Below are 26,474 nucleotides of genomic sequence, written 5' to 3'. Positions count from 1 at the left end.
AAGTCTGAGAGACGAGTTCTGCCTGGCAACAGCGTTATCATAAAATACAATTAATCCACCGAGAGAAGAGGCTTGAACAAAATGTAGAAATATATTCATTAGTTTTGCATGTATACAAAATGTAACAAAAAGGATGCAAATTATAAAAAGTATAGGTGCAAGAATTTGTTTTGTAGAATTATTCATGTATTTTGTCATAACCCGCTAAGCTATGCACTTTATGGGATGCTCCAACACAATTTCGTTGTTCTTTTGTGACAATGACAAATAAAACTGAACTATGACCAAGAATAACCCAACAACAGATACAAATTCAATTTATGTTTCTTTAACAAGTAAATATTAAATTACTTTTAAAGGTATTTAATCTGTCTTAATTAATTAATTAATTAAGACAGGGCAAATATGTTTTGAAGGATCGAATAAATATAGGAAATAAATTAATAAAGCATGTGGGTGAGAATGTGGGAACAGGGCTGGAAGTGGAGCGAACCATGTTGAACTGATGAAATGCCTTTCGTGGTGAAACACATACAGCTCAGATGCCATCAGGCAGACCAGCTATTTGGGTGTGGGTGTCACTCAGTCAGCTGTTTTAACTTGGGGCGTTGGACTGACATATCAATTAGCCTAATTCAAACTGGTAAGGCGAGTTTATTTGCATAGAACAATTTGTCACGAAGAAATTCAAAGTGCTTTGCAAAATAATACAAACAAATCAAAAATCAAAACATTAACATTAAAAGAGAAGAATTAATTTTCTTGAAATGAAAATATTAATGAAATATAAATGTTGCTGTTCAAACAGAATATCATGGAAAAAAAAAACAACAAAAGAGAAATGAAGAGTGCGACCGCCTCCGAGGTCAAGAAGAAAAGAAGGTTTATGTCAAAGGTCACAATAACTTCATAGGCCTTACACAATATGGATACATTACATTAGAAATAGATACAGATGTCTGGCTTTTTAACAATAAAAGTTACATTTCTACTATTATATTATCCTTTTTAATAAAACACAGCTGTGAATTTTCAGTCTGCTGAAGAAGAGTCTTCCACAGCACCATCTGACACTGAATCATCAAAAATGGAACCAAAGGTAGGCCTGTAGCATTCAAGACCAAACATTTAAGGTTTCTGTTGTTGTTAGTTTCAGCTTTCGGTTTGTGCTCCATCAGGTGTTCAATGACCCTATCCATGGTCTAATGGAGTTCCACCCCATTCTGGTCAAAATCATAGACACACCTCAGTTTCAGAGACTTCGATACCTCAAACAGATGGGAGGGGCCTATTTTGTTTACCCAGGAGCATCTCACAACCGATTTGAACACTCACTCGGGTATGTATGAAATTAGGCCACATGTGTTAAAACATGGCTTTTTTGTCAAACAGAGACTGGAACAAGAGCCACAAATTGTTTAATTTAATAATTGTGATATTTACATTTTATAGAGTGGCACATTTAGCAGGAAAGCTTGTGCGACATTTAAAAGAAGAACAGGCAGGAACTTGGTATTACTGACAGAGACGTACTTTGCGTGGAAATTGCTGGTCTCTGCCATGACCTGGGTGAGTACTTACCACAGGTAAAAAATAAAATAAAAGAATAAAACAAAATCAAGTGACCATTCTCTTAGGTCATGTACCTCTACCAGTGATGTTTTGGAAAATATTTTAAATCATTATTTTAAATCTGTTGATGTTTTTAAGGACATGGGCCATTTTCCCCACTTGTTTGATAACATGTTCATACCAAAACCTCACAAAACAAGGAATGGAAAGTAAGGAACAGATCTGATCAAATAATGTAATTAAAAATATTTTGTAATAATCAGTAATATTTCCCACGGCAGCATGAGCAAGGGTCAGCTGCCATGTTTGATGAGATTGGTAAAATTTCTAAAAACAAAAAGCTTTGACCTGAAGGCTAAGCTGAAGAAGCTGGAAGATGACCAGAGTGAGGACAGAGATGATGATGACCAGAGTGAGGACAGTGATGGTGATGGCCAGACGGAGGACAGTGATGGTGATGACCAGAGTGAGGACAGAGGTGGTAACGACCATTGTAAGAACACAGATGGTAATGACCAGAGAAAGGACAGAGATGATGATGACCAGAGTGGGAACATAGTTAGTATTGACCAGAGTGAGGACAGAGATGATGATGACCAGAGTGAGGACAGTGATGGTGATGGCCAGAGGGAGGACAGTGATGGTGATGGCCAGAGGGAGGACAGTGATGGTGATGGCCAGAGGGAGGACAGTGATGGTGATGGCCAGAGGGAGGACAGTGATGGTGATGGCCAGAGGGAGGACAGTGATGGTGATGGCCAGAGGGAGGACAGTGATGGTGATGGCCAGAGGGAGGACAGTGATGGTGATGGCCAGAGGGAGGACAGTGATGGTGATGGCCAGGCGGAGGACAGTGATGGTGATGGCCAGACGGAGGACAGTGATGGTGATGACCAGAGTGAGGACAGAGGTGGTAACGACCATTGTAAGAACACAGATGGTAATGACCAGAGAAAGGACAGAGATGATGATGACCAGAGTGGGAACATAGTTAGTATTGACCAGAGTGAGGACAGAGATGATGATGACCAGAGGGAGGACAGTGATGGTGATGGCCAGACGGAGGACAGTGATGGTGATGACCAGAGTAAGGACAGTGATGGTGATGGCCAGAGGGAGGACAGTGATGGTGATGGCCAGACGGAGGACAGTGATGGTGATGACCAGAGTAAGGACAGTGATGGTGATGACTTAACCTTTATCAAGGAGATGATTAATGGACCAGATGAAAAGGTAACATGTTACAAGATCTTGATTTTTGTGCCTGCTTCATATTGATAAACTGTTTCAATTCAAATAGGGACATTACAAAGGCCGCCCTTCAGACAAGTCTTTCCTCTACGAGATAGTCGCAAACAAAAGGACTGGCATTGATGTGGACAAGTTTGACTATTTTGCCAGGTTTGATTTATTTCAGAGCACTTCAGATTTTTGTCCTTTATTATTTACATTTGATTCTACCTGGACAGAGATTGCCATCACCTTGGAATAAAGAATAGCTTTGACCACAATCGCTACATTAAATTTGCCAGAGTCCTTAAGGTGGGCCATCGATGGCAGATCTGCACAAGAGACGAGGTTTGAGATGTTATCTTAACACAGATGATTATAATTCATCTTCTGAATACGTTGAACATGGTGTAATATCTGTGAGTGTTTCTTTACCGTCTTAAGGAAGTCCCCAATATTTATGAAATGTTTCATACAAGGAGTTCTCTCCACCGAAAGGCCTACCAGCACAAAACCAATACGGCTGTTGAGCTGATGTAAGTAGATTATGCATACATTTTTATATGTGTTGTAACATAATTTTGTACATAAATGACAAAAATATAAACCTCAGGATCAGAGATGCCTTACTTAAAGCAGAGCCAGTGTTAAAGATGTCTGAAGCTATAAAAGACATAGCAGATAAAAACATGAAGAAGTACACCCAGCTCACAGGTTAGTCTTGTGTTTTACCTCTGCCATAATATTTTCACTAAACTATTGTCATATTGTGTGTATATATTATTTGTGTTTCAGACTCTATCTTTGAAAAAATACTTTATTCCACTGGAGATGAACTGAAGGAGGCACGAAAAATACTACAAAACATTCTCTCTCGAAAGCTGTACAGATTTCTAGGAGAGATTAAACGGACAGATAAGCTTCGTAAAGAGGTGTGCTTTTATGTACAACCACTCCAAAGTAATACACTAAGCTCTATTATCTGACTTATCTGTTTTAGAATGAAGAAAAATGGAAATCTGACCTGGCAGTAATGAGTACTTATAAAGAGGAAAATCCACTGACAGAAAATGACTTTGAAATCTCTGTAAGTAAACAAAACATTTTAAATGTCTTATTACTATATATATATATATATATATATATATATATATATATATATATATAATATATATATATATATATATATATATATATATATATATATATATATATAATATATATATATATATATATATATATATATATATATTATATGTGGGGGGGAGTGTGTGTATATATTATATATATATATATATTATATATATATATATATATATATATATATATATATACACACAACATATATAAATGTACTTGTTTATCAGATCATTGACTACGACTTTGGTCAAAAAGATAAAAATCCCATGGATAACCTGTATGTCTATAACAAGTTTGACAATGAGAAGGCATTCAAGATCCCCAGTGAGCAGGTCAGCAAAGAAGATGTTTCGTTATTTCATTTTTGCACTTTAATTGTGCTCATTTTTGGATAAATAATTTTTGTTAGGTTTCTCAGTTTCTTCTGCCAAAAAATTTTTCTGAGGAATGGATCAGAGTCTACTGCACGAGCTTGGACAAAAACACTCTGAAAGTCGCTGAAAAGAGCTTTTTCGAGTGGTGCACAAAGAATAATTTACCACCTCCGGTAACATTGTATCAGTTTCTGCTTTACTTCTCAAAACACAGTTCAACTAACTTACAAACTATTGTGATAATAATATGCATATTTTTAAAACATCTTTCTATTTTATACACCCTAAATGATCAAAGAGTCTACCTCAGCTGCTGATAGCTGATCCACAACCAAAGGTATTTCACACACAGCTGACACACACCAAAATGTTTACAGCTAGATTGATGTTCTTCATATCTATTTCAATCATTATGAGTGACAGCAAAGTGCATGATTTTGTGCTCCATTAGGTGTTCAATGACCCTATCCATGGTCAAATGGAGTTTGACCCCATTCTGGTCAAAATCATCGACACACCTCAGTTTCAGAGACTTCGATTCATCAAACAGCTGGGAGGGGCCTATTTTGTTTACCCAGGAGCATGTCACACCCGATTTGAACACTCACTTGGGTATGTACGAAGTGGGACATTAAAATTAGGCCACATGTGTTAAAACATGGCTTTTTTGTCAAACAGAGACTGGAACAAGAGCCACAAATTGTGTAATTTAAGATTTGTGATATTTACATTTTATAGAGTGGCACATTTAGCAGGAAAGCTTGTGCGACGTTTAAAAGAAGAACAGCAGGAACTTGGTATTACTGACAGAGACGTACTTTGTGTGGAAATTGCTGTCTCTGCCATGACCTGGGTGAGTACTTACCACAGGTAAAAAAAAAAAAAAAAAAAAACACATTAAAAAAACACATTAAAAAAACAATAGAGCAAGCATTATCTTACTCATGTACCTCTACCACAGTAGTTATGTGATGCAATCAATGTTTCAGAAAATATTTTTAAATAATTATTTTAAATCTGATCATGTTTTTAAGGACATGGGCCATTTTCCCGCTTGTTTGATAACATGTTCATACCAAAAATTCTACAAAACAAGGAATGGAAAGTAAGGAACAGATCTGATCAAATAAATGTAATTAAAAATTGTAAGTAATAATCAGTAATATTTCCACGGCAGCTTGAGAAAGGGTCAACTGCCATGTTTGATGCCATTGTGGAACATCTAAAAGAAAAAGAAAACCCATTTGACCTGGAGACTGAGTTGAAGAAGCTGAGTGAGGACAGTGATGGTGATGACTTAACCTTTATCAAGGAGATGATTAATGGACCAGATGAAAAGGTAACATGTTACAAGATCTGGATTTTTGTGCCTGCTTCAGACTGACAAACTGTTTGACTTCAAATAGGGACATTACAAAGGCCGCCCAGACAAGCATTTCTTCTACGAGATAGTCGCAAACGAAACGACTGGCATTGATGTGGACAAGTTTGACTATTTTGCCAGGTTTGATTTATTTCAGAGCACTTCAGATTTATGTCCTTTATTACTTACATTTGATTCTACCTGGACAGAGATTGCCATCACCTTGGAATAAAGAATAGCTTTGACCACAATCGCTACATTAAGTTTGCCAGAGTCCTTAAGGTGGACGGTCAATGGCAGATCTGCACAAGAAAAAAGGTTTGAGATGTGATCTTAACACAGATGATTATAATTCATCTTCTGAATTTGTTGAACATGATCTAATATCTGTGAGTGTTTCTTTACCATCTTAAGGAAGTCTCCAATATTTATGAAATGTTTCATACAAGGAGTTCTCTCCACCGAAAGGCCTACCAGCACAAAACCAATAAGGCCATTGAGCTGATGTAAGTAGCTTATATAAAAGTTTATGCAAGTTTCTGTGTGTGTTATAACATTATTGAGCACATAAATGACAAAAATATAAACCTCAGGATCAGAGATGCCTTACTTAAAGCAGATCCAGTGTTAAAGATGTCTGAAGCTATAAAAGACATAGCAGATAAAACCATGGAGGAGTACACCCAGCTCACAGGTTAGTCTTGTGTTTTACCTCTGCCATAATATTTTCACTTACCTATTGTCATATTGTGTGTATATATTATTTGTGTTTCAGACTCTATCTTTGAAAAAATACTTTATTCCACTGGAGAAAAACTGAAGGAGGCACGAGAAATACTACAAAACATTCTCTCTCGAAAACTGTACAGATTTCTAGGAGAGACTAAACTGACAGATAAGCTTCGTGAAGAGGTGTGTTTTTATATACAACCACCCCAAAGTGATACACTAAGCTCTATTATCTGACTTATCTGTTTTAGAAGGAAGAAAAATGGAAATCTGACCTGGCAGAAATGTCTGAAAAGCCACTGAAAAAAGATGACTTTGAAATCTCTGTAAGTAAACAAAGCATTTAAATGTTTTTTATTATGAAAAAATAAATAAATACTGTATAATTATTAAAAAACAACATATATATATATATATATATATATATATATATATATATATATATATATATAATATATATATATATATATATATATATATATATATATATATATATATATATATATATATTATATATATATATATATATATTATATATAAGAGAGAGAGAGATGTAGATAGATAAATAAATAAAAAAATATATGTATGTTTATCAGGTTGCTACCTTCAACTTTGGTCAAAAAGATAAAAATCCCATGGATAACCTGTATATCTATTACAAGTCTAACAATGAGAAGGCATTCAAGATCCCAGTGAACAGGTCAGAAAAGAAGATGTTTCGTTATTTCATTTTTGCACTTTAATTGTGCTCATTTTTTGATAAAATTATTTTTTGTCAGGTTTCTCAGTTTCTTCTGCCAAATAAGTTTTCTGAGGAATGGATCAGAGTCTACTGCACGAGCTTGGACGAAAACACTCTGAAAGTCGCTAAAAAGAGCTTTTACGAGTGGTGCACAAAGAATAATTTACCACCTCCGGTAACATTGTATCAGTTTCTGCTTTACTTCTCAAAACACAGTTCAACTAACTTACAAACTATTGTGATAATAATATGCATATTTTTTAAACATCTTTCTTTTTTATACACCCTAAATGATCAAAGACTCTACCTCAGCTGCCGACAGCTGATCCACAACCAAAGGTATTTCACACACAGCTGACACACACCAAAATGTTTACAGCTAGATTCATGTTATTCATATCTATTGCCATCACTGCACAACAAAGTGCATTATAATGTAGTGATACTACCTGAACTTGTCCCAAAAACTATGATTTCTCCTGTCACTAATAATTAATTTCATCAGTGAGGTGACATCCTGCCCCACTAACAAGCTGGACATCTGGAGATCATCAACACAGGGAAACCCACATTCCCAAGTTTACAACCCCTACAAATGGATTAAAATAAACAGAATCTTTTGCTCCTACCTTTACGACCCTCAGAACTGAATTATCCCCAAGGAACAAGATTGTGACATTGATTAACTTTTCTAAAATCATCAACACTCAGAGCAGAACCCCAGCTTCAAAGGACCATAAGCCACAGGGGTCAGGGTCAAAAACTTTGATTTCATTCATAAAGATGCTATTTTTGACATTAACTTCTGATTTCATGTATCATATGTAAATCTGTGATTTAAATGTGACAATCATGTACAGCCATTCACATTGGGAAACTGCACTGTGGAAATGTCTCATATATGTCTCTTATTATGTTTTACTCATGTAAATGCCTCATATATATCTCTTATTATGTTTTACTGATGATGGAAACATTGATTCATGTCCTATTATATTGTTGTAATATGACTACAGTTGTTACATTATGAAGGGTATGTCAAGTAATAAAGCTTTTAAGTTGCATTACAAATACATATATCAAAAATATGGAATGCATATTGATTGAATAAAGTTTCTTAGGGCCATCACATATACATATATATCTTTTGATACTGAAATCATATAAGTTTTGAATATTATTATGTAATCACCATTTTTATACTGAATTTATATTTCTTTGAATGTTGTATCTTTTTGGAGGTTGTCTAACAAGCACCATACTAAAAGTTGAACCCCATCTAAACTAGGTCAAAGGTAAAACGTGAATTATGGGAGACAGTTGGCCCCTTGCAGAAACTCCTTTAACCGAGTTAAGGCAACATTGTAGGAGGTGAATCATGTTGTTTGACAGTTACCAATGTTGGTACTGGAGTTCGAGCATTTTGTAATAACACTGAAACTATGTTAAAGGTAACATTGTGTGAGATGAATGGAGGGAAACTGTTGGGGTTGTGTAGACGCTCCTTTACAGGGACAGGGCGGTCGGATGAGACTCAAGGCCGGAAAAATAGACTGGTGCAGCCTGGAGAGATGAGCGAGGCCGGAGGGAGGAACCTGGGCGACAACCTACTCAACATAATATTTGCATATTCATGTTTCATGTTACATTTTTATGTTACGGGGCCAGGGAAAAGCAGACAGACCGCCTGCTGCACACACGAGGGATAGATCATATGACCCCGGGTCCTGTATTAGATTGTAACTGTCAGGGGAATAAACTTTTGAGATTTGAACTAATCGAATCCAGTCATCATTTTGATAGAACACGCCTAACAATTAGTTAGATTCAAAGTTAGTAAGTAATATTTTATTTTAAACTGGGGTTCAACTTAAAGTTAGGCTACTCTATGTAAGACACACCTACAAATCTGCAAAGAGAAGACCTCTCAAGACCACTAAGATAAGTCAGTGACATGCAAACTCACTGGCTAGCTTTTATCGCGACCCTCCCAGGATGCCCGGGTGCTCTGACAATATGCACCCCTCCCCTTGGTCCAGTCCTCACCTCTGACCCCAACAGAGTGAGCCAAGGGAGACCAACTAAAGACTGCATGAGGAGATAAGGAGTCTAAAGGTTGACGGGGTACTGAGGAAGAGAGAGACGAGACGAGTGAGTAAGTCTTGCTTTAAAAAACGGTATGACTGGGGGTCATGCGCGTAGAGAAACCCTAACTATCCTAGGCTCCAATTAGGTACTAAAACCTACTAATACTAATAGTAGTAGTAGTACTAAGAGGGACGGATGCGGAGTCCCGTTACCGAGTAAAATAGTGACATTTTACTGGCTGGTACAAAACCGTGGGAAGTAAATAAAAAAGCAAGGGTGTGTGAGAGAGAGACGTGTGAGTGGAGATTCTGAACCACTAGGTGACAAATCTCATACCAAAAATGTTGGGGAAATACGGTGTATTTCTGTGGATGCAGAGGCAAGATCTCTCCACCTGCTGAGGCTAAAGTGAGAGATACCACACTAATCACTCGTACCAACCTGTTGTTGTATTCCAGAGACCTCCCTAGGAGTTAAAAGCTGGACTAAATTTGAGGAAATAAAAATGGGAAATAAAACTACAAAATTGACACCAAAAGATAGACTGAAGGTAAAAGACTGGAAAGCCGTGCACGCAAAATATCCTGAAAAATGTACAGTTAGATTTGTGGGTAACAAAATATAAATTTGAAGGCGAGTTAAAATCTTCTAAAATAATGGAGCTCCAAAATAAAATACAGGAAAAATGCAAAAATAAAGAATATGAGATGTGTAAACAAGGCTACTATCATTTGGAAAGATGGTTGGAATTGGCACAAGCCAGAGAAAAAGGCCAAACAGAGGCAAAGCGTAAGCAACAAATTATGCTTAATACAAAGGAGGAAGATGATTTCACCACTGTAATAGCGGCTCAGCCAGAAACACCAGTACAGCAGGCTCAAGCCGAGATAGAGGGAGCAGTAGCGGGAGGGGAGCAGCAAGTGCCCCCGCCCCCGTATCACCCGTATCAAGAGGCAAAAGAGCTATTACACCAGATGAGAACTACACAAACTAGAAGTGAGGCAAAAGGTAAAGGTGAAAAAATTGAATTTAGTAAAACCATGGGAGCTGACCCTGTGGTCATTTCTACTTATGAACAGCCTAATGAAGCATCCAAGCAGGAACAAACTTTCATTATTCCTACTGCCCCCATGATAAGTAGTACAGAGGAACAGGTCACAAACTGACTGGGCAGGTAGGCAGGCAGAGCTCCTAACCTTAGCCAAAACCGAATCCAATCTACTGGTAACAATAAATAACATAAAGAATCATTTAACTAATAATGGTCAAGAATGTTGGATGTTTTTGCTGAGAGCTCATGTATCAGGGATAGATCCTATTTACAAATTAATTATATGTGAAATGTTACAAACCCCTGAACCGGTTCTGAGTCCCAGGCTGCAAGGTAGCGGAATAAAAATTAAAGCAACAATAACCTTTACTAAAGAACAAGTGTTCAATATGGCAACTGGTGTATCTGATTTTGGAAACAATTGGCTAACAATGATAGAACAGGCATCAAAGTACATTAATAAGGACTGTGTTGCATGTATGGGACCCAGACCGCTTTTGAGAATGGTACCAACACCTCCTGAGTTAACAGTGCAATCAGTGCAATGTGTGGAGGATATTTTAACTAAAACAGTACCAGAGGCAGAGTGCGCAAAGTGGGATGCAGTGTAACTAACTAGGCCTGAAAAACAGAAACCAATATTTGAGGCCAAATTGCCAAAAGGAAATTACACCTGTATCCAACGCTCAAATTCGGTAACGAATGTTTTAGGTAATATTGATGGAAATCAATGTGAAAGAAATCTGACTGAAAGCAGAATGCGCAGTGACATCTACTGGTACTGTGGAGGGAAAATACTTAGAGCAAATATGCCAAATGAATTTACTGGAGTATGCGCTCTAGTTAATCTGATAATACCTATAGAAGTAATGTCAATAGAACAAGAACAATTAACAGCATTGATTGAACAACAATCTACTGAAAACCATGCGACTGGAGTGCCCAGAGGGGTCCTGATGAATATAAATTAGCTAATCAAATTGCCACAGGATTTGAAAATATTCCTTTAATAGCAGCTATAATTCCAATCACTCCCAATAAAAACGTAGACAGAATCAACTACATCCACTACAATGTACAAAATTGGGAAACTACACACAGGAGGGGTTTGAAGCAGTGCACGAGCAATTAAGCGCCACCTCACTTATGGCTTTCCAAAACCACATAGCTGTTGATATGCTCCTGGCAGAATGAGGAGGAGTTTGTTCTGTCATTGGGGCCAGCTGTTGCGTTGTCATCCCTAACAATACCGCTGCAGATGGAAGCCTGACTAGGGCTATAGGCAGCCTGCGTGCGATGAATAGACTCTTAAAGGAGCAGTCAGGGGTGAACACTTCTTTCTGGGAAGACTGGTTAAGCGTATTTGGGCGCTATAAAGCACTGGTCTCATCGGTCCTAGTATCAATCGCTGTGTTTGTAGCCATTTTAACCTTGTGTGGATGTTGTTGTATCCCCTGTCTCCGCTCTTTGATCAATAGGTTAATAACCACTGCCATCTCACCCGCACCTGAGGACAAAGGGGTGCAGATGTACCTATTGGAAGGCAGTGAAGATGAGGACCCTGAAGGAGTACTAATTAATTAAGAAATTACCATGGTGATGTGTGTGATGTCACAGTTCGATAAACAGGAGGGAATGATGGATTCAAAATATATATTCAAGTTATATTATGTTATCTCACTGTTCATTTTAAAGGTACTGTAGGTACTGTAATGTTCACTCTTTATTATAATCATTATATTCAACTATGCAAACTATGTAATCTGCACTAATGTTTGTTCTTGAGTCTTGCAGAAAATGTCTTTTAAAGTGCAGGATCCCACGGGAAGAAGGTCACTGTGAAACCCTAAAACAGAAACATCATGGGAGGATGTTTGTGCGAAGGGGAAGAGTGACCTTCTGGAAATGCAAAAACAGAATATATTTCTCTGTGAATTTCGTCATATGTTTTTACACTGCTTGCTAACTATATGTCCCCCATCCCTTCAGAGTGTGTATGTGTTTGTAACTAGGGTTTTCTAACTTTAATAAAAGGAGGAGAAAAACGGTGGGCCTTCAGAAATAGGGTGTGAGGTGAAACTGTGATGTTGTAACTGAAGGTTTTGCCTCCCCGCTTTTTCTCCTCAATATTGAGACAAAATAATCTCTCTTGTCTTCTCTTCTCTTTTGAACTGTAATATAGGTTAAAAGGTGTGAACCTATCACTATCAATTATAAACATTGAATGCCATATGCCCATAATCAGTATGTTTTGCATGTCCATACCATTTCATTTTAGTGTGATGCACTGAAGATTATTAAGATAAATGCATACCTGGAGGAACACTCCAAAAAAGAAATAGAAAATAGAAAACAGCTGCCTCAGTCTGAACCTAAAGCTAAATTAAAGAATAAATATAAAAGTTGAAAAGAAACCAAACAAATGAATGAAATTACAAATATTACAATAATGAAATGTTGTTCATGTTCATACTATTGAATTTTACTGTGATGCACTTAAGATTTATGCATCCCTGGCTCTCAGTGAGTGAGGGCAAAATCTGAAAACCCAAATTAGCCTCCTCAGTTTGACCCTAAAAATCATTCAAGTTAAATTTAGTAAGCAATTCTTAAATAAATTAAGCAAAATGAAAGATTAAAGATGTGTATGACTTGAAATAAAGCCACACAGTAATTCAATGGCATTAACAATATGTACTGTATTTATTTTAACAGATTCTTTTTCCAGACCAAGTTTAGTTTGTTTTTATACCTGACAGTTTCGACTGCTCACTGAGGTCTTCCTCAGAGTGGTCACGTGATGTAGCTGTAGTGTCCAGTCAGCTGATTTAAACAGGTTTTGGCGCTGTCTTCTGACTGGTGGAGGCAGAACGACAGCGCCATCTGCAGTCCGACTTCTTCAGGACAATATCCCTTGTCTGTGAGAGTAAAAAAGCCCCCTTGTCCCGGTTTAAAGTCCAGTGGGCACGTTTCTGTATTTCAGTTGCCTCAAGTTCAATCTAGAAAACAAATTCTATATATTTTCTTGATGGAAAAGGGACATAAAATTCCAGAGATAGAGACCACCACTAAAATCAGTATATGAAATGACACATAAAGTATCAGTAGCTAAACCTTATTCAAGATACTTTACAGCAATTAATTCAATTAAATGCAATCTGAAGATTTTGTAAGGCTGAAAACTAATTTTATTTTACTTTATAATTGGCAATGTAACAACCACAAAACTATAGCTCTATCTAATAATTATCTATTTTTGAATTGATGTTATAATAATACTAATGTAATTTGTCAATTTGATTTGCAGGCAGTAATACAACTGTGTGTTAGTCCTTATCCTGTTTGTTTTGTCCTGAGTGGTTGAGAGTTTGATCTCTTTATATGCCTTACTTTTATTGAAGACACAAATGTTAACTATTGTACTTTCAGTGGTCCACTATGTTCTTCAAACTGGACAGATCAATAGATATCATTGATACACAAAATTATCTGTGTTAGTAAAGTGGCAAAGAACAACAACACATCTACAGAAAATAGAGATAAATATAAAAGCATAAAGCAGAAGGCATAGGTCAACATTGTTTTGGTTTTCTGTGCAAAGGTGTGGTTTCCTGAAAGCTGTTTGGTGTGAGCACAAAAATCATGACCTGTACTAAACTTGGAAAAGTGATAAATAAGGCCATGAAGGTGATTGGCAGGAAAGAGTTCCCTTCTCTGCAGGATATTTTTCAAAACTCTGTGCTCGGTCAGGCCAGACGGATTGTGGGGAACCCCTCTCACCTGTTGTATGGGGAATATGAAATTCTTCCATCGGGCAGGCGCTATCGGGGGCCTAACTTTAACAGTAACAGATACAAATTCTCATTTGTGCCCACTTCTGTTACACTACTGAACAAATCTGCACAACAAAGGCGCACTTAGTCACTTTATTTTCAGTGGTGCAATAACTGCCTGTGCAAAAACTGTGCAATTATGGGCTGGTGCAATAATTATTTGCGAAGTGGGGCTTGTGCAATAACTTGGACACTTTATGGTTGTGCAGTGCACAAATGGATAATGGACATTAATAATGGCACATGTATCTTGAGACTGTTGCCTGACTGTACTGTATGTGTGAGTGTAACTGTGTTTTTAAGCTGCGGGCAGTGAGCCCAAGACAAATTTCCCTTTTGGGACAATAAACTTTATCTTATCTTACTACCTGTGGACTCATCTCCAGATCTTGATAGGCTTGGTCAGGATTACAGGATTACAGAACTGGAGGATTCTGTGAATGATAAGTTTATCATTATGAGGAGAAGACCAAAATCCCTGCTAATGTCACTTCACAATTCTATGCAATACTCATTTTATTTTATTTATCTTTATTTATACAGGGGGACCCAATGAGAGCACTTGGGCTCTCTTTTTCATGGGTGCCCTGTTTAAAATACAACACAAACCGAAAAAACTATCAAAACAAATAAGTCCATAAAAAACATCAATAACAAGTGCAGGTGTGTGTATAAAAGTTTGTTATCAGATTATTATTATTATGATTAATAATAATAATTATTATTATTAATTATTTTTATTATTATTATTATTATTATTATTATTATTATTATTATTACAACGTGTCCAGTTTTGCTTTTCCTTGGAGCATATTCCATTTTTGTGAAGCAAAACAGCTAAAAGCCCTCTTTCCCATCTCAGTTCTGGTGAGGCTCGTCCTTAGCTTTATGCAGTCATGTGATCTGGTGTAAAATGTTCCGGTATCAATAATTAACAAGCAGGTGAGGTATTCTGGCAGTTTTTGAAGTAATCCCTTATAGATAAACTTAATGCAGTGCTGTTCTCTTCTAACAGACAGTGATGGCCAACCTACTTTTTCATAGAGCGTACAGTGATGAGTTTCAAATCCATCACCTGTAACAAAGCGAAGGGCGGAGTGAAATAGTGGATCCAATGGTTTCAAAGCAGAGGCTGAAGTCTGCACATACACCACATCCCCATAATCCAGTACGGACAGGAAGGTTGCTTGTACTATTTCTTTTCTGTAACTCATTGGGATACAATATTTGTTTCTGTAATAAAATGATAATTTAGATTTTGAGCTATTACATAATTCTGAGATATGTTTTTTAAAGGACAAGTTTTCATCAAGCCAAAACCCAAAATATTTATAAGTGTTGACTCTTTCAATGGATGTACCATTTAGCGTGTAAAGGTTTGTAGCTTGCATGTTACTGAAATGTTTTTTAGAAAAAATCATATACTTAGTTTTACTTGCATTCAAAAACAGCTTAAGATTTATGAGGGAGTTTTGGATTTCTTTAAAATCTTGCTGCAGTTTTAAAAGTGCCTGATCAGCAGAAGGAGCAGTTGCATACAAAACAGCATCATCTGCATATAAATGTATGTGGCTTTCTTTTAAATTGTGACCAATAGAATTAATAAAAATAGTAAAAAGTAGGGGGCCCAAAATTGAGCCTTGGGGCACTCCTTTATTTAAAGTTAAAAATTCTGATTTAAAACCATCGGCTACTACTGCCTGGGTTCTGTTTGAAAGATAATTTTGGAACCAGTTACATGTAGCATTGTCAAATCCAATCTGCTTCAGATGGTTCAGGAGGACTCCATGATCCACTGAATCGAAAGCTTTAGTTAAATCAATAAACAGAGCCACACAATCTTGTTTATCATGAAGGGCTGAGAAAATGTCATTTAAAACTTTTGTGGTTGCTGTGACAGTACTATGCCCTTTTCTGAAACCCGACTGATAAGACTTCAAAATGGAGAAATTATTTAAATAACCTGTAACTTGATTTGAAACTAACTTTTCTAAAACTTTTGCAAGACAAGGTAATTTAGATATTGGCCGGAAATTATTTACATTTTTAGTTGTCCCACCTTTATGTAAAGGCAAAACATGTGCTGTTTTCCATAATTCCGGTATAATTGCCATTTGAATTGACAAATAAAAAATATGTAAAAGAGGTTCAATTAAATATGGGGCAGCTAATAAAAGAAGTTTTGGATCGAGATCGTCAGCTCCCGTGGACTTCTTTGGGTCTATGGAGCGGAGAGCATTTAAGACCTCCATGTAACTGAAAGGTCTTAAAGAAAAAATGTGGTTATCTGTCTGAGGTTCAGATTCAACATAATCAAGATCAGAAGGACCATCATTGTTCAACATCACATGCAGAGATAAAATGTCTATTGAAAGCATCACATATTTCCTCTTTAGAATTTATAATATCGGAATCTAATAAAATATCAGTTGGTAAGGTATAATTGTTAGGTTCAGAGAGGGATCTGATTGTCCTCCAGAACTTAGTTGGATTTCCGTGGCTCTCTATCAATGCAGACATGAAGTAGGATGTTTTTGCCTTTCTAATTGCTGATAGACATTTATTTCTCTTCTGACGAAAACTTGCCCAATCCAACTCAGACCTAGTTGTGTGAGCAGTTTTCCAGGCAGCATTTCTTTCTCTAATTAATTGTGCAGTTTCTGAATTGAACCAGGGATTATTACAATTTTTCATTCTAATTTTTCTTTTAGGCACATGCCGGTTGACAATTTCATTAAATGTATTAATAAAAAAGTTCAAGGCCATATCAGGGTCAAGGAATGCTGATGTTAACCCGATCTCACTGTAATATAGGTCAGAGATGAAGGCCTGCTCATTGAAATGTTTATATGATGACAGAGAAATGTTGATACACAACATTATAGTACTATTTTGTAACCTTATTGAGCTTAAACTCTTCCTCAAAGAGTAAGTCTGTGTCAGAACCAGGACGTCGCAGTGACGTTCTGGGCAGTGACGACAGGTGTGGTGAGATATAAAATACTGGCACCTCTTCCTGATCACCAGGTGAATTTGTTTTGTGCTGCCTCAAAGGACCAATAGAAGCCAGGTAATATTATTCAACCACCTTGTATAGTTAACTTGACTATGTTTTACTTAAATACATGTATATATTTTTAATTGTATATTTTGGTTACCTATCTGGATTTTTAGGTTTATTTATAAGCTTTCTCTTTCATAATTTAATTTGTACAGAGTGTATTCTGCACAATTTTAATGTGTGTTTAAAATAGTATGCGCTATAATATGTAGGCCTACAGCGTATGATATACACAAAATTTAAATTGTTCTAAAATATGAATTTCCCAATACTGCGTTTACACATTCCATTACTGCATAAGCCACATTTCATTATAATGAAACATTATTATATATCCAATGATTTCTGTAATATTAATAAACATTTATCAAACTTGGTCCAGCCGGTGAATTTCACTTAAGTCTGAGAGACAAGTTCTGCACGGCAACAGCGTAGAGCTGTTGTTATCATAAATACAAATAATCCACCAAGAGAAGAGGCTTGAAAAAAATGTACAAATGTATTCATTATTTTTGCATTTATATAATATGTAACAAATATGATGCAAGTGATAAAAAAAAGTATAGATGCAAGAATTTGTTTTGTAGAATTATTCATGGATTTTGTCATAACTCTCTAAGCTATGACCAAAAATACATCAAACAACAGATGCAAATTCAATATATGTTTCTTTAACAAGTAAATAATAAATTACTTTTAAAGGTGTTTGATGAGGTGCCTGGGTGACAGGGCGAATATGTTTTGAAGGATCGAGTAAATATAGGAAATAAATTAATAAATCATGTGGGTGAGAATGTGGGAACAGGGCTGGAAGTGGAGCGAACCATGTTGAACTGATGAAATGCCTTTTGTGGTGAAACACATACAGCTCAGATGCCATCAGGCAGACCAGCTATTTGGGTGTGGGTGTCACTCAGTCAGCTGTTTTAACTTGGGGCGTTGGACTGACATATTAATTAGCCTAATTCAAACTGGTAAGGCGAGTTTATTTGCATAGAACAATTCGTCACAAAGAAATTCAAAGTGCTTTGCAAAATAATACAAACAAATCAAAAATCAAAACATTAACATTAAAAGAGAAGAATTAATTGTCTTGAAATGAAAATATTAATGAAATATAAATGTTGCTGTTCAAGAATATCATGGAAAAAAAAAAACAACAAAATAGAAATGAAGACTGCGACCGCCTCCGAGGTCAAGAAGAAAAGAAGGTTTATGTCAAAGGTCACAATAACTTCATAGGCCTTACACAATACGGATACATTACATTAGAAATAGATAAGATGTCTGACTTTTCTACCAATAAAAGTTACATTTCTACTCTTATTATATTATTTTTTTTAATAAAACACAGCTGTGAATTTTCAGTCTACTGAAGGAGAGTCTTCCACAACACCATCTCACACTGAATCATCAAAAATGGAACCAAAGGTAGGCCTGTAGCATTCAAGACCAAACATTTAAGGTTTCTGTTGTTGTTAGTTTCCGCTTTCGGTTTGTGCTCCATCAGGTGTTCAATGACCCTATCCATGGTCAAATGGAGTTCCACCCCATTCTGGTCAAAATCATCGACACACCTCAGTTTCAGAGACTTCGATACCTCAAACAGCTGGGAGGGGCCTATTTCGTTTACCCAGGAGCATCTCACAACCGATTTGAACACTCACTCGGGTATGTACGAAGTGGGACATTGAAAATAGGCCACATGTGTTAAAACATGGCTTTTTTGTCAAACAGAGACTGGAAAAACCAATTGTGTAATTTAAGATTTGTGATATTTACATTTTATAGAGTGGCACATTTAGCAGGAAAACTTGTGCGACATTTAAAAGAAAAACAGCAGGGACTTGGTATTACTGACAGAGACGTACTTTGTGTGGAAATTGCTGGTCTCTGCCATGACCTGGGTGAGTACTTACCACAGGTAAAAAAAAAACAACAAAAAACAACAAAAAACAATAAAGTAAGCATTCTCTTACTCACATACCTCTACCACAGATAGTGATGTGTGCAATCAATAATTTATGTTTCAGAAAATATTTTAAATAAATATTTTAAATCTGTTAATGTTTTTTTAAGGACATGGGCCATTTTCCCACTTGTTTGATAACATGTTCATACCAAAAACTCAACAAAACAAGGAATGGAAAGTAAGGAACAGATCTGATCAAATAAATGTAATTAAAAATTGTAAGTAATAATCAGTAATATTTCCACGGCAGCATGAGAAAGGGTCAGCTGCCATGTTTGATGCCATTGTGGAACATCTAAAAAAAAAAAAAGAAAACCCATTTGACCTGGAGACTGAGTTGAAGAAGCTGAGTGAGGACAGTGATGGTGATGACCTATCCTTTATCAAGGAGATGATTAATGGACCAGATAAAGAGGTAACAAGATCTGGATTTTTGTGCCTGCGTCATATTGATAAACTGTTTCAATTCAAATAGGGACATTACAAAGGCCGCCCTTCAAACAAGTCTTTCCTCTACGAGATAGTCGCAAACAAAAGGACTGGCCTTGATGTGGACAAGTTTGACTATTTTGCCAGGTTTGGTCTATATCAAAACACTTCAGATTTATGTCCTTTATTATTTACATTTGATTCTGTCTGGACAGAGATTGCCATCACCTTGGAATAAAGAATAGCTTTGACCACAATCGCTACATTAAGTTTGCCAGAGTCCTTGAGGTGGACGGTCAATGGCAGATCTGCACAAGAGACAAGGTTTGAGATGTTATCTTAACACAGATGATTATAATTCATCTTCTGAATATGTTGAACATGGTCTAATACTTGTGTTTCTTTGCCGTTTTAAGGAAGTCCCTAATATTTATGAAATGTTTCATACAAGGAGTTCTCTCCACCGAAAGGCCTACCAGCACAAAACCAATAAGGCTGTTGAGCTGATGTAAGTAGTTTATACATAAGTTTATGCAAGTTTTTATATGTGTTGTAACATGATTGAGCACATAAATGACAAAAATATAAACCTCAGGATCAGAGATGCCTTACTTAAAGCAGAGCCAGTGTTAAAGATGTCTAAAGCTATAAAAGACATAGCAGATAAAACCATGGAGGAGTACACCCAGCTCACAGGTTAGTCTTGTGTTTTACCTCTGTCCTAATATTTTCACTTACCTATTGTCATATTGTGTGTGTATATTATCTGTGTTTCAGACTCTATCTTTGAAAAAATACTTTATTCCACTGGAGATGAACTGAAGGAGGCACGAGAAATACTACAAAACATTCTCTCTCGAAAGCTGTACAGATTTCTAGGAGAGACTAAACTGACAGATGGGTTTGCCAAAGAGGTGTGTTTTTATATACAACCACCCCAAAGTGACACACTAAGCTCTATTATCTGACTTATCTGTTTTAGAAGGAAGAAAAACAGATATCTGAAATGGCACCATGCGAAACACAGGACAACCAAAGCCCTCTGACAAAAGTAAATACTGCATTATTTTGTTTGTAATCAGTGCAATGTAATACACCAAGCTTATTATCAGACTTTTTGTTCATGTTTTGGCTCCATGGAAAAAAGGAAGAAAAATGGAAATCTGACCTGGCAGTAGTGACCACTTATAAAGAGCAAAAGCCACTGACAAAAGATGACTTTGAAATCACTGTAAGTAAACAAAATGCTTTAAATGTTTGTATTTTATATATATATATATATATATATATATATATATATATATATATATATATATATATATATATATATATATATATATATATATATATATATTATATATATATATATATATATATATATATATATATATATATATATATATATATATAAATGTGTGTGTGTGGGGGGGGGTGTTTTATATAAAAAATATATACTGCATATCTAAATATTTATATAAAATTGTTTATCAGATCATTAGCTTTGACTTTGGTCAAAAAGATAAAAATCCCATGGATAACCTGTATGTCTATAACAAGTTTGACAATGAGAAGGCATTCAAGATTCCCAGTGAACAGGTCAGCAAAGAAGATGTTTAACCTTTTTTTTTTTTTTGCACCGTAATTGTGCTCATTTTTAGATAAAAATTTTTTTGTCAGGTTTCTCAGTTTCTTCTGCCAAATAAGTTTTCTGAGAAATGGATCAGAGTCTACTGCACGAGCTTGGACAAAACCACTCAGAGAGTCGCTCAAAAGAGCTTTTACGAGTGGTGCCGCAGGAAGAACTTACACTTTTCTCCGGTAACACTGTTTCAGCTTCTGCTTTTCTTTTCAAATCACAGTTCAACTTACTTACAAACTATTCTTATAATAATATGCATATTCTTTAAACATCTTTCTTTTTAAACGGCCTAAATGATCAAAGAGTCTACCTCAGACGCCGACAGCCAATCCACAACCAAAGGTATTTCACACACAGCTGACACACACCAAAATGTTTACAGAGAGATTAATGTTCTTCATATCTATTTCCATCATTGTGATTGACAACAAAGTGCATTATATTGTGCTCCATTAGGTGTTCAATGACCCTATTCATGGACATATGGAGTTCCACCCCATTCTGGTCAAAATAATAGACACACCTCAGTTTCAGAGACTTCGTTTCATCAAACAGATGGGAGGGGCCTATTTTGTTTACCCAGGAGCATCCCACAACCAATTTGAACACTCACTTGGGTACGTATAATAAAAATTCTTCGTACTGGGACAAATTTTGATGTTATACATTTTTTTCAGTGTGGCACACTTAGCTGGGCAGTTTTTGAAATCTTTACAAAAGAAACTACCACAATCTATTGATGACCAGGACATACTTTGCGTGCAAATTGCGAGTCTTTGCTACGACCTTGGTGAGAAAGCCAGATCTATTACTCTGTTCAGTGCTTAAACAATGATGATGCATTTAGCTGGCAATTTCATCTATATTTGCAGGACATGGGCCTTTTTCTGATGTGTTTGATAGAATCGTTCAAAATGTATGGCCAAAACTTAAATGGGAGGTAAGTCAGAAATAGTAACTTTGGTGTGTCCCAGATCAAAATTTATATTTATCCATTTCACATATTAATATACAGCAATACAAAATGCATTTACTGTAAAAGCAACAAATCTAAATCAAAGTTAAGTGCTTACAATCACACTGTCCCTGATCCCAGTCCCTGATGCCACTCTCCATGTTTAAACGCAAACAGATCAATTCTCCTTAGAGCCTTAAAGTAACAAACCTGAGTGTAAAAATTATATATTTACATATTTAAATGTCATACATGGTCTTAATGGCTAAGGCTTAACAATCAATGATGATGGTTGAATACACAATGTCTAAATACACTCAATATAAACACTATAATGTAGGATGTCAAAAGCTTCTCATCCAACAAAGAAAGAACTGTAAATATATACTATTTTTTGAAAAACAATTCTGCTACAGAGGAAAACAGTGTCTGCTGAACTTTTCAAAGAAATTGGAAAAAGCTTGTCTTTGGAGGAGCTGTCATATGATAACAGGCTTTTCATTGAAGAAATTATCCAAGAAAAGGTGATGTGGAATAACTGAGCCATGGTATTCATTCTGTAAACCACATACTGATGATGTGTTGCCTCCAGGAGACACCAAAAGGCCGCCCAAAGGAGAAGCACTTCCTCTATGATGTAGTGAGCAACAAAAGAAATGCCGGTGTCGGTGTGAAGCTCTTTGACTCAGTGGCCAGGTGAGGTTTGTCACAGGATCCTGCTCTGTGATGGTTTTCTGAACCAAACTTTTCAGTACAACATCAAGAGCTAATGTTGCAGATACAGCAATAAAACATGTTTTATTTGCCTTCAAAATCACAATAAAAACAGACAACCACAAACAAAACTTAAAGGTTTCCTATTTTCAACACCACTCTTTATCACAATATACACAGTGACTGGCAACCTCTAAAACCTACATCCATCTATAAAGAGATTTAAATGTAACAACATAGCTTCCTGAGGAGTTTCAAAATTTGTTGTTCCTTAGAATCTAAAAAGTTATAAATAAAAAAGTGTAATCAGGTTCATGAAAACATAGTGTATATAATCCCATAATGATCTTTTTTTTACTATTTATATTTTGTTTATTGGACAATAAAAAAAATACTGAAACCTTTTATGTACCATGTCTTATGTGAAATACCTGGCCAAAAAAGCACCAAAATGAGAAAAATAAAGGTCTGTGTATGAAATTGTATCCCAGAGCTGCATCCCAAAGCTGTGCTTTGTTTTTGTTTTACATTTTATGTCAGCTGTATAGTAATAAATAACATTTTAATATTTACATGAATGTGTGCAGGGATTGCTATTACCTGGGCCTACAGACTAATTTTGACCATCAGAGATTCATCAAGTTTGCCAAAGTGCTCCAAGTTGAAGGCAAGAATCAAATCTGCATCAGAGACAAGGTGAGGAAACTCCAACAGTGTTTCTCAGTATAATAGAGGACACCGATTATGTTGACTCTGCATAGTCCAGTTTTCCTCCTGTCTAAAAATCAAATCAATACAAATCATATTTATTTACTTCTTGTATTATTAAAACCATATAGAAGTCAATAATGCAGCTACCATCATCTCATTATTTTATTTTTCCTGCACAACAGTTGATGAGTACCATGTATGACTTGTTTCACACCATTGCCGCTCTTGAGACCAAAGCCTACAAACACAACGTGACCATGAAGATTGAGCTAATGCAAGTATTCACCTTTGTTTAGTGTTTTAGCATTAACTTACCGCTGTTTATCAACTATTTCTACAGTTTGGTGTTTATTATAGTGGTAAGTATGTTTTTACTAAAAGGACTTTTATAGCAAACCTTCTCCTCAGTCACAGTGTTTCACACATTCACCTGTCTTGAGGTGAATGTGTGAAAACATGGTTTCTGATCCTAATGTCTATGCAGCACTGCTCAACATCTTCAATTATGTAAAGATGTAGTGTTTTACCCGTGGGCCCAAAAAAGAATGCTAACTAGAATGCTCCTAATGCCTCCAGTGGGATTATGATCAGGGCTGGGATACAGTTAATTGTGTTCGGCCCTCCTCCTCGCCCGGCTCTCCTCCTCCTCGCCTGGTCTTCCTCCTCTTCGCCTGGCCCTCCTCCGCCCCCCTCCGTCCTCCTCGCCTGGCCGATTTTTCTTGTTTTGTCTGATTTTTCCTGTTGTTTTGTTTTTGTGTGTAGGCAGCACGGTGGCTGAGTGGCAACACTCATGCCTCACAGCAAGAAGGTTTGGTCCGATCCCCGGGTCGCCCAGGCCTTTCTGTGTGGAGTTTTGCATGTTTCTCCCCGTGTCTGGATGGGTTATCTCCGGGTACTCCGGTTTCCCCCATCAACCAAAACATGAACGCCCTTCGAGACAACTGTTGTTGTGATTTTGGGCGTTACAAAAATAAATTAATTGAACTGAATTGTTACTCTCCAGGATGGCAGATGTTATTAAGAAGCAAATGCGTCATAAGAAAGAGCAACCAACAACATCAGCAACACCAGAAGACGCCAAGAAAAAGGTTCTAGAGATTTTCCTCCAGCTGACAGGTTTGATTGAAGCTTCATCTTAACCCTAATAATTGGGGTTTCATTTGGGCTAAAATGATGTCTATTGACTTCAAGTCATTGTGGATATACCATATATTTTTGATGCACATCTTTTCTGCTTATTAAACGTGCCAGTACACAACAATAATAACACAACAGAGTGTATACACACATTTAATAGTCAGGAGTGCAAAGTATATCTCCAACGACTTGAAGACAACAGACTTAATTTTGGCAAAAATGGAACCCATACATAATTATTTGTTTTGCCTGTACCTTTGCATCCCTCTTGTATTGTTGCAGACTGCCTTTTTGGAGAAAGATTAGCAGAAGAACCTACGGCAAAAGACATTGTGAACAGAATCCATGACCGGGATCTATACACATATGTGACAAAGGTTGAGTCAGAAGGAGCTGAGCCTGAGAAGGTTAGTATTGCACTTTTCTCTATTTGTATTTACTTTTTTTGCAGAAATTATCAGTTAATGTTTTGATTGAAGAACGATGAACGAAGGATTGATGAACTAGCTAAAGAACTCAACACTGAACCCGACAACATTGCCACTTTTGTAAGTCACTTTATTTTTTGTTTATGGTCAAGAATCTATTTAATGACCATACATGTTTATCTCCCAAAAAAGGAAAGCTCCTCAAACTTTGGCAACCAAGACCCCATTTGTGGCATGAATTTTTTTGATAAAAAAGGAACAATTCTCACTCCAGAGCAGACTGAGGAAAAGGTACAAACAAGTGAAAGGCTTATATGTTGGCCTCTGTGTTATTTTAGAGTGTTTTTGTGTCTATAATAATTTTGTTTTTGTCGTAGAAGAAAGAGATGCATATCCCACACATTGACCGCAGACAATGGACATATGTCTTTTTGAAAAATAAGAATGACTGTGACCTGGAAGCCGCTAAACAGGTAACACCAGTGAGCTCATAGTTTTTCAGCTATAATTCCTAATGAATGTTGTTCCTGAACAGACCGTGAAGACGATTTTAACACAGGGCAGAATGGACGACAACAGACCAGCTGCATAATACATTTATGAATTGTTTAAAATAATGATTTAAATGGTGGTGGTGTTTTTGTGAAAAATTATTTATCTTTTCAAATCTGCTAGGTTGGATTGTATAAACATAAGATTCTATAGCCTTTACCTGTTTGTAGTGGGGCCAACATGTGATTGCTTAATGGCAGGCGTATATATATGTTGGATCAATTAAAATATATTACATATGTATGTGATTTAGACTTACTACTAGTGTACTAGCCTACATCCATGTTTTATGTCAATTCAGTTTGTTAAATCAAAGGTCAAGGAACTAGAATGGACTGTTCCCTCATAACTGAGCAGGAATGAAAGGGAATGGGTAGGTTATGTGATGAAGTGTGAAATGATATTAAGTCATCATTAGTTATTGGGGGATGAATTGTTTTCTAAGTGAGGGTGTAGTGGTTGTAATTGTAATTGTGTAATTGTTCCCCCTCAAATTAATATGTAAGACAAAAATAAAGATCAAAGATGCAACTGTTTGTCTGTTTTCAATAAACATTATTATTATTATTATTATTATTATTATTAGCATTAGCATTATTAGCATTATTGTTGTTATTATTAGCATTAGCATTCACAGAAGTAGTGGTAGTAGTGGCAGCAGTGGTAGTATTAGTAGTAGCAGTTGCATTAGTTATTGTCAGTTTAAAATCAAATGCCAAGTCTTGAGTGTAATATATTTTTAGATGTGTACTTT

At 36.3% G+C, this 26,474-nt stretch overlaps 1 protein-coding gene across 1 annotated transcript in view; it reads left to right on the top strand.

The window, feature by feature from the left end:
- The first annotated feature begins 4,175 nt into the window (after positions 1-4,175).
- LOC117373020 (uncharacterized) overlaps positions 4,176-26,474 on the top strand; it is a 38,276-nt gene continuing 15,977 nt past the window's right edge. Inside the window, exons 1-18 of the mRNA XM_055222803.1 lie at positions 4,176-4,274; positions 7,188-7,325; positions 7,451-7,489; positions 18,694-18,854; positions 18,975-19,090; positions 19,263-19,333; positions 19,406-19,570; positions 19,631-19,731; positions 19,800-19,908; positions 20,001-20,092; positions 20,180-20,280; positions 20,362-20,498; positions 20,570-20,635; positions 20,732-20,815; positions 21,076-21,180; positions 21,262-21,402; positions 21,527-21,565; positions 21,680-21,840. Of these exons, the coding sequence (XP_055078778.1) occupies positions 4,209-4,274; positions 7,188-7,325; positions 7,451-7,489; positions 18,694-18,854; positions 18,975-19,090; positions 19,263-19,333; positions 19,406-19,570; positions 19,631-19,731; positions 19,800-19,908; positions 20,001-20,092; positions 20,180-20,280; positions 20,362-20,498; positions 20,570-20,635; positions 20,732-20,815; positions 21,076-21,180; positions 21,262-21,402; positions 21,527-21,565; positions 21,680-21,840 (1,892 nt within the window). The 5' untranslated portion in view covers positions 4,176-4,208. The remainder of the gene's footprint in view (positions 4,275-7,187; positions 7,326-7,450; positions 7,490-18,693; positions 18,855-18,974; positions 19,091-19,262; positions 19,334-19,405; positions 19,571-19,630; positions 19,732-19,799; positions 19,909-20,000; positions 20,093-20,179; positions 20,281-20,361; positions 20,499-20,569; positions 20,636-20,731; positions 20,816-21,075; positions 21,181-21,261; positions 21,403-21,526; positions 21,566-21,679; positions 21,841-26,474) is intronic.

Source organism: Periophthalmus magnuspinnatus, chromosome 7, assembly GCF_009829125.3.
Source record: "Periophthalmus magnuspinnatus isolate fPerMag1 chromosome 7, fPerMag1.2.pri, whole genome shotgun sequence".
Taxonomy (NCBI): Eukaryota; Metazoa; Chordata; class Actinopteri; order Gobiiformes; family Gobiidae; genus Periophthalmus; species Periophthalmus magnuspinnatus.
Note: the sequence above shows the minus strand (reverse complement) of the source record. Positions and strands in the feature narration are given on the sequence as shown.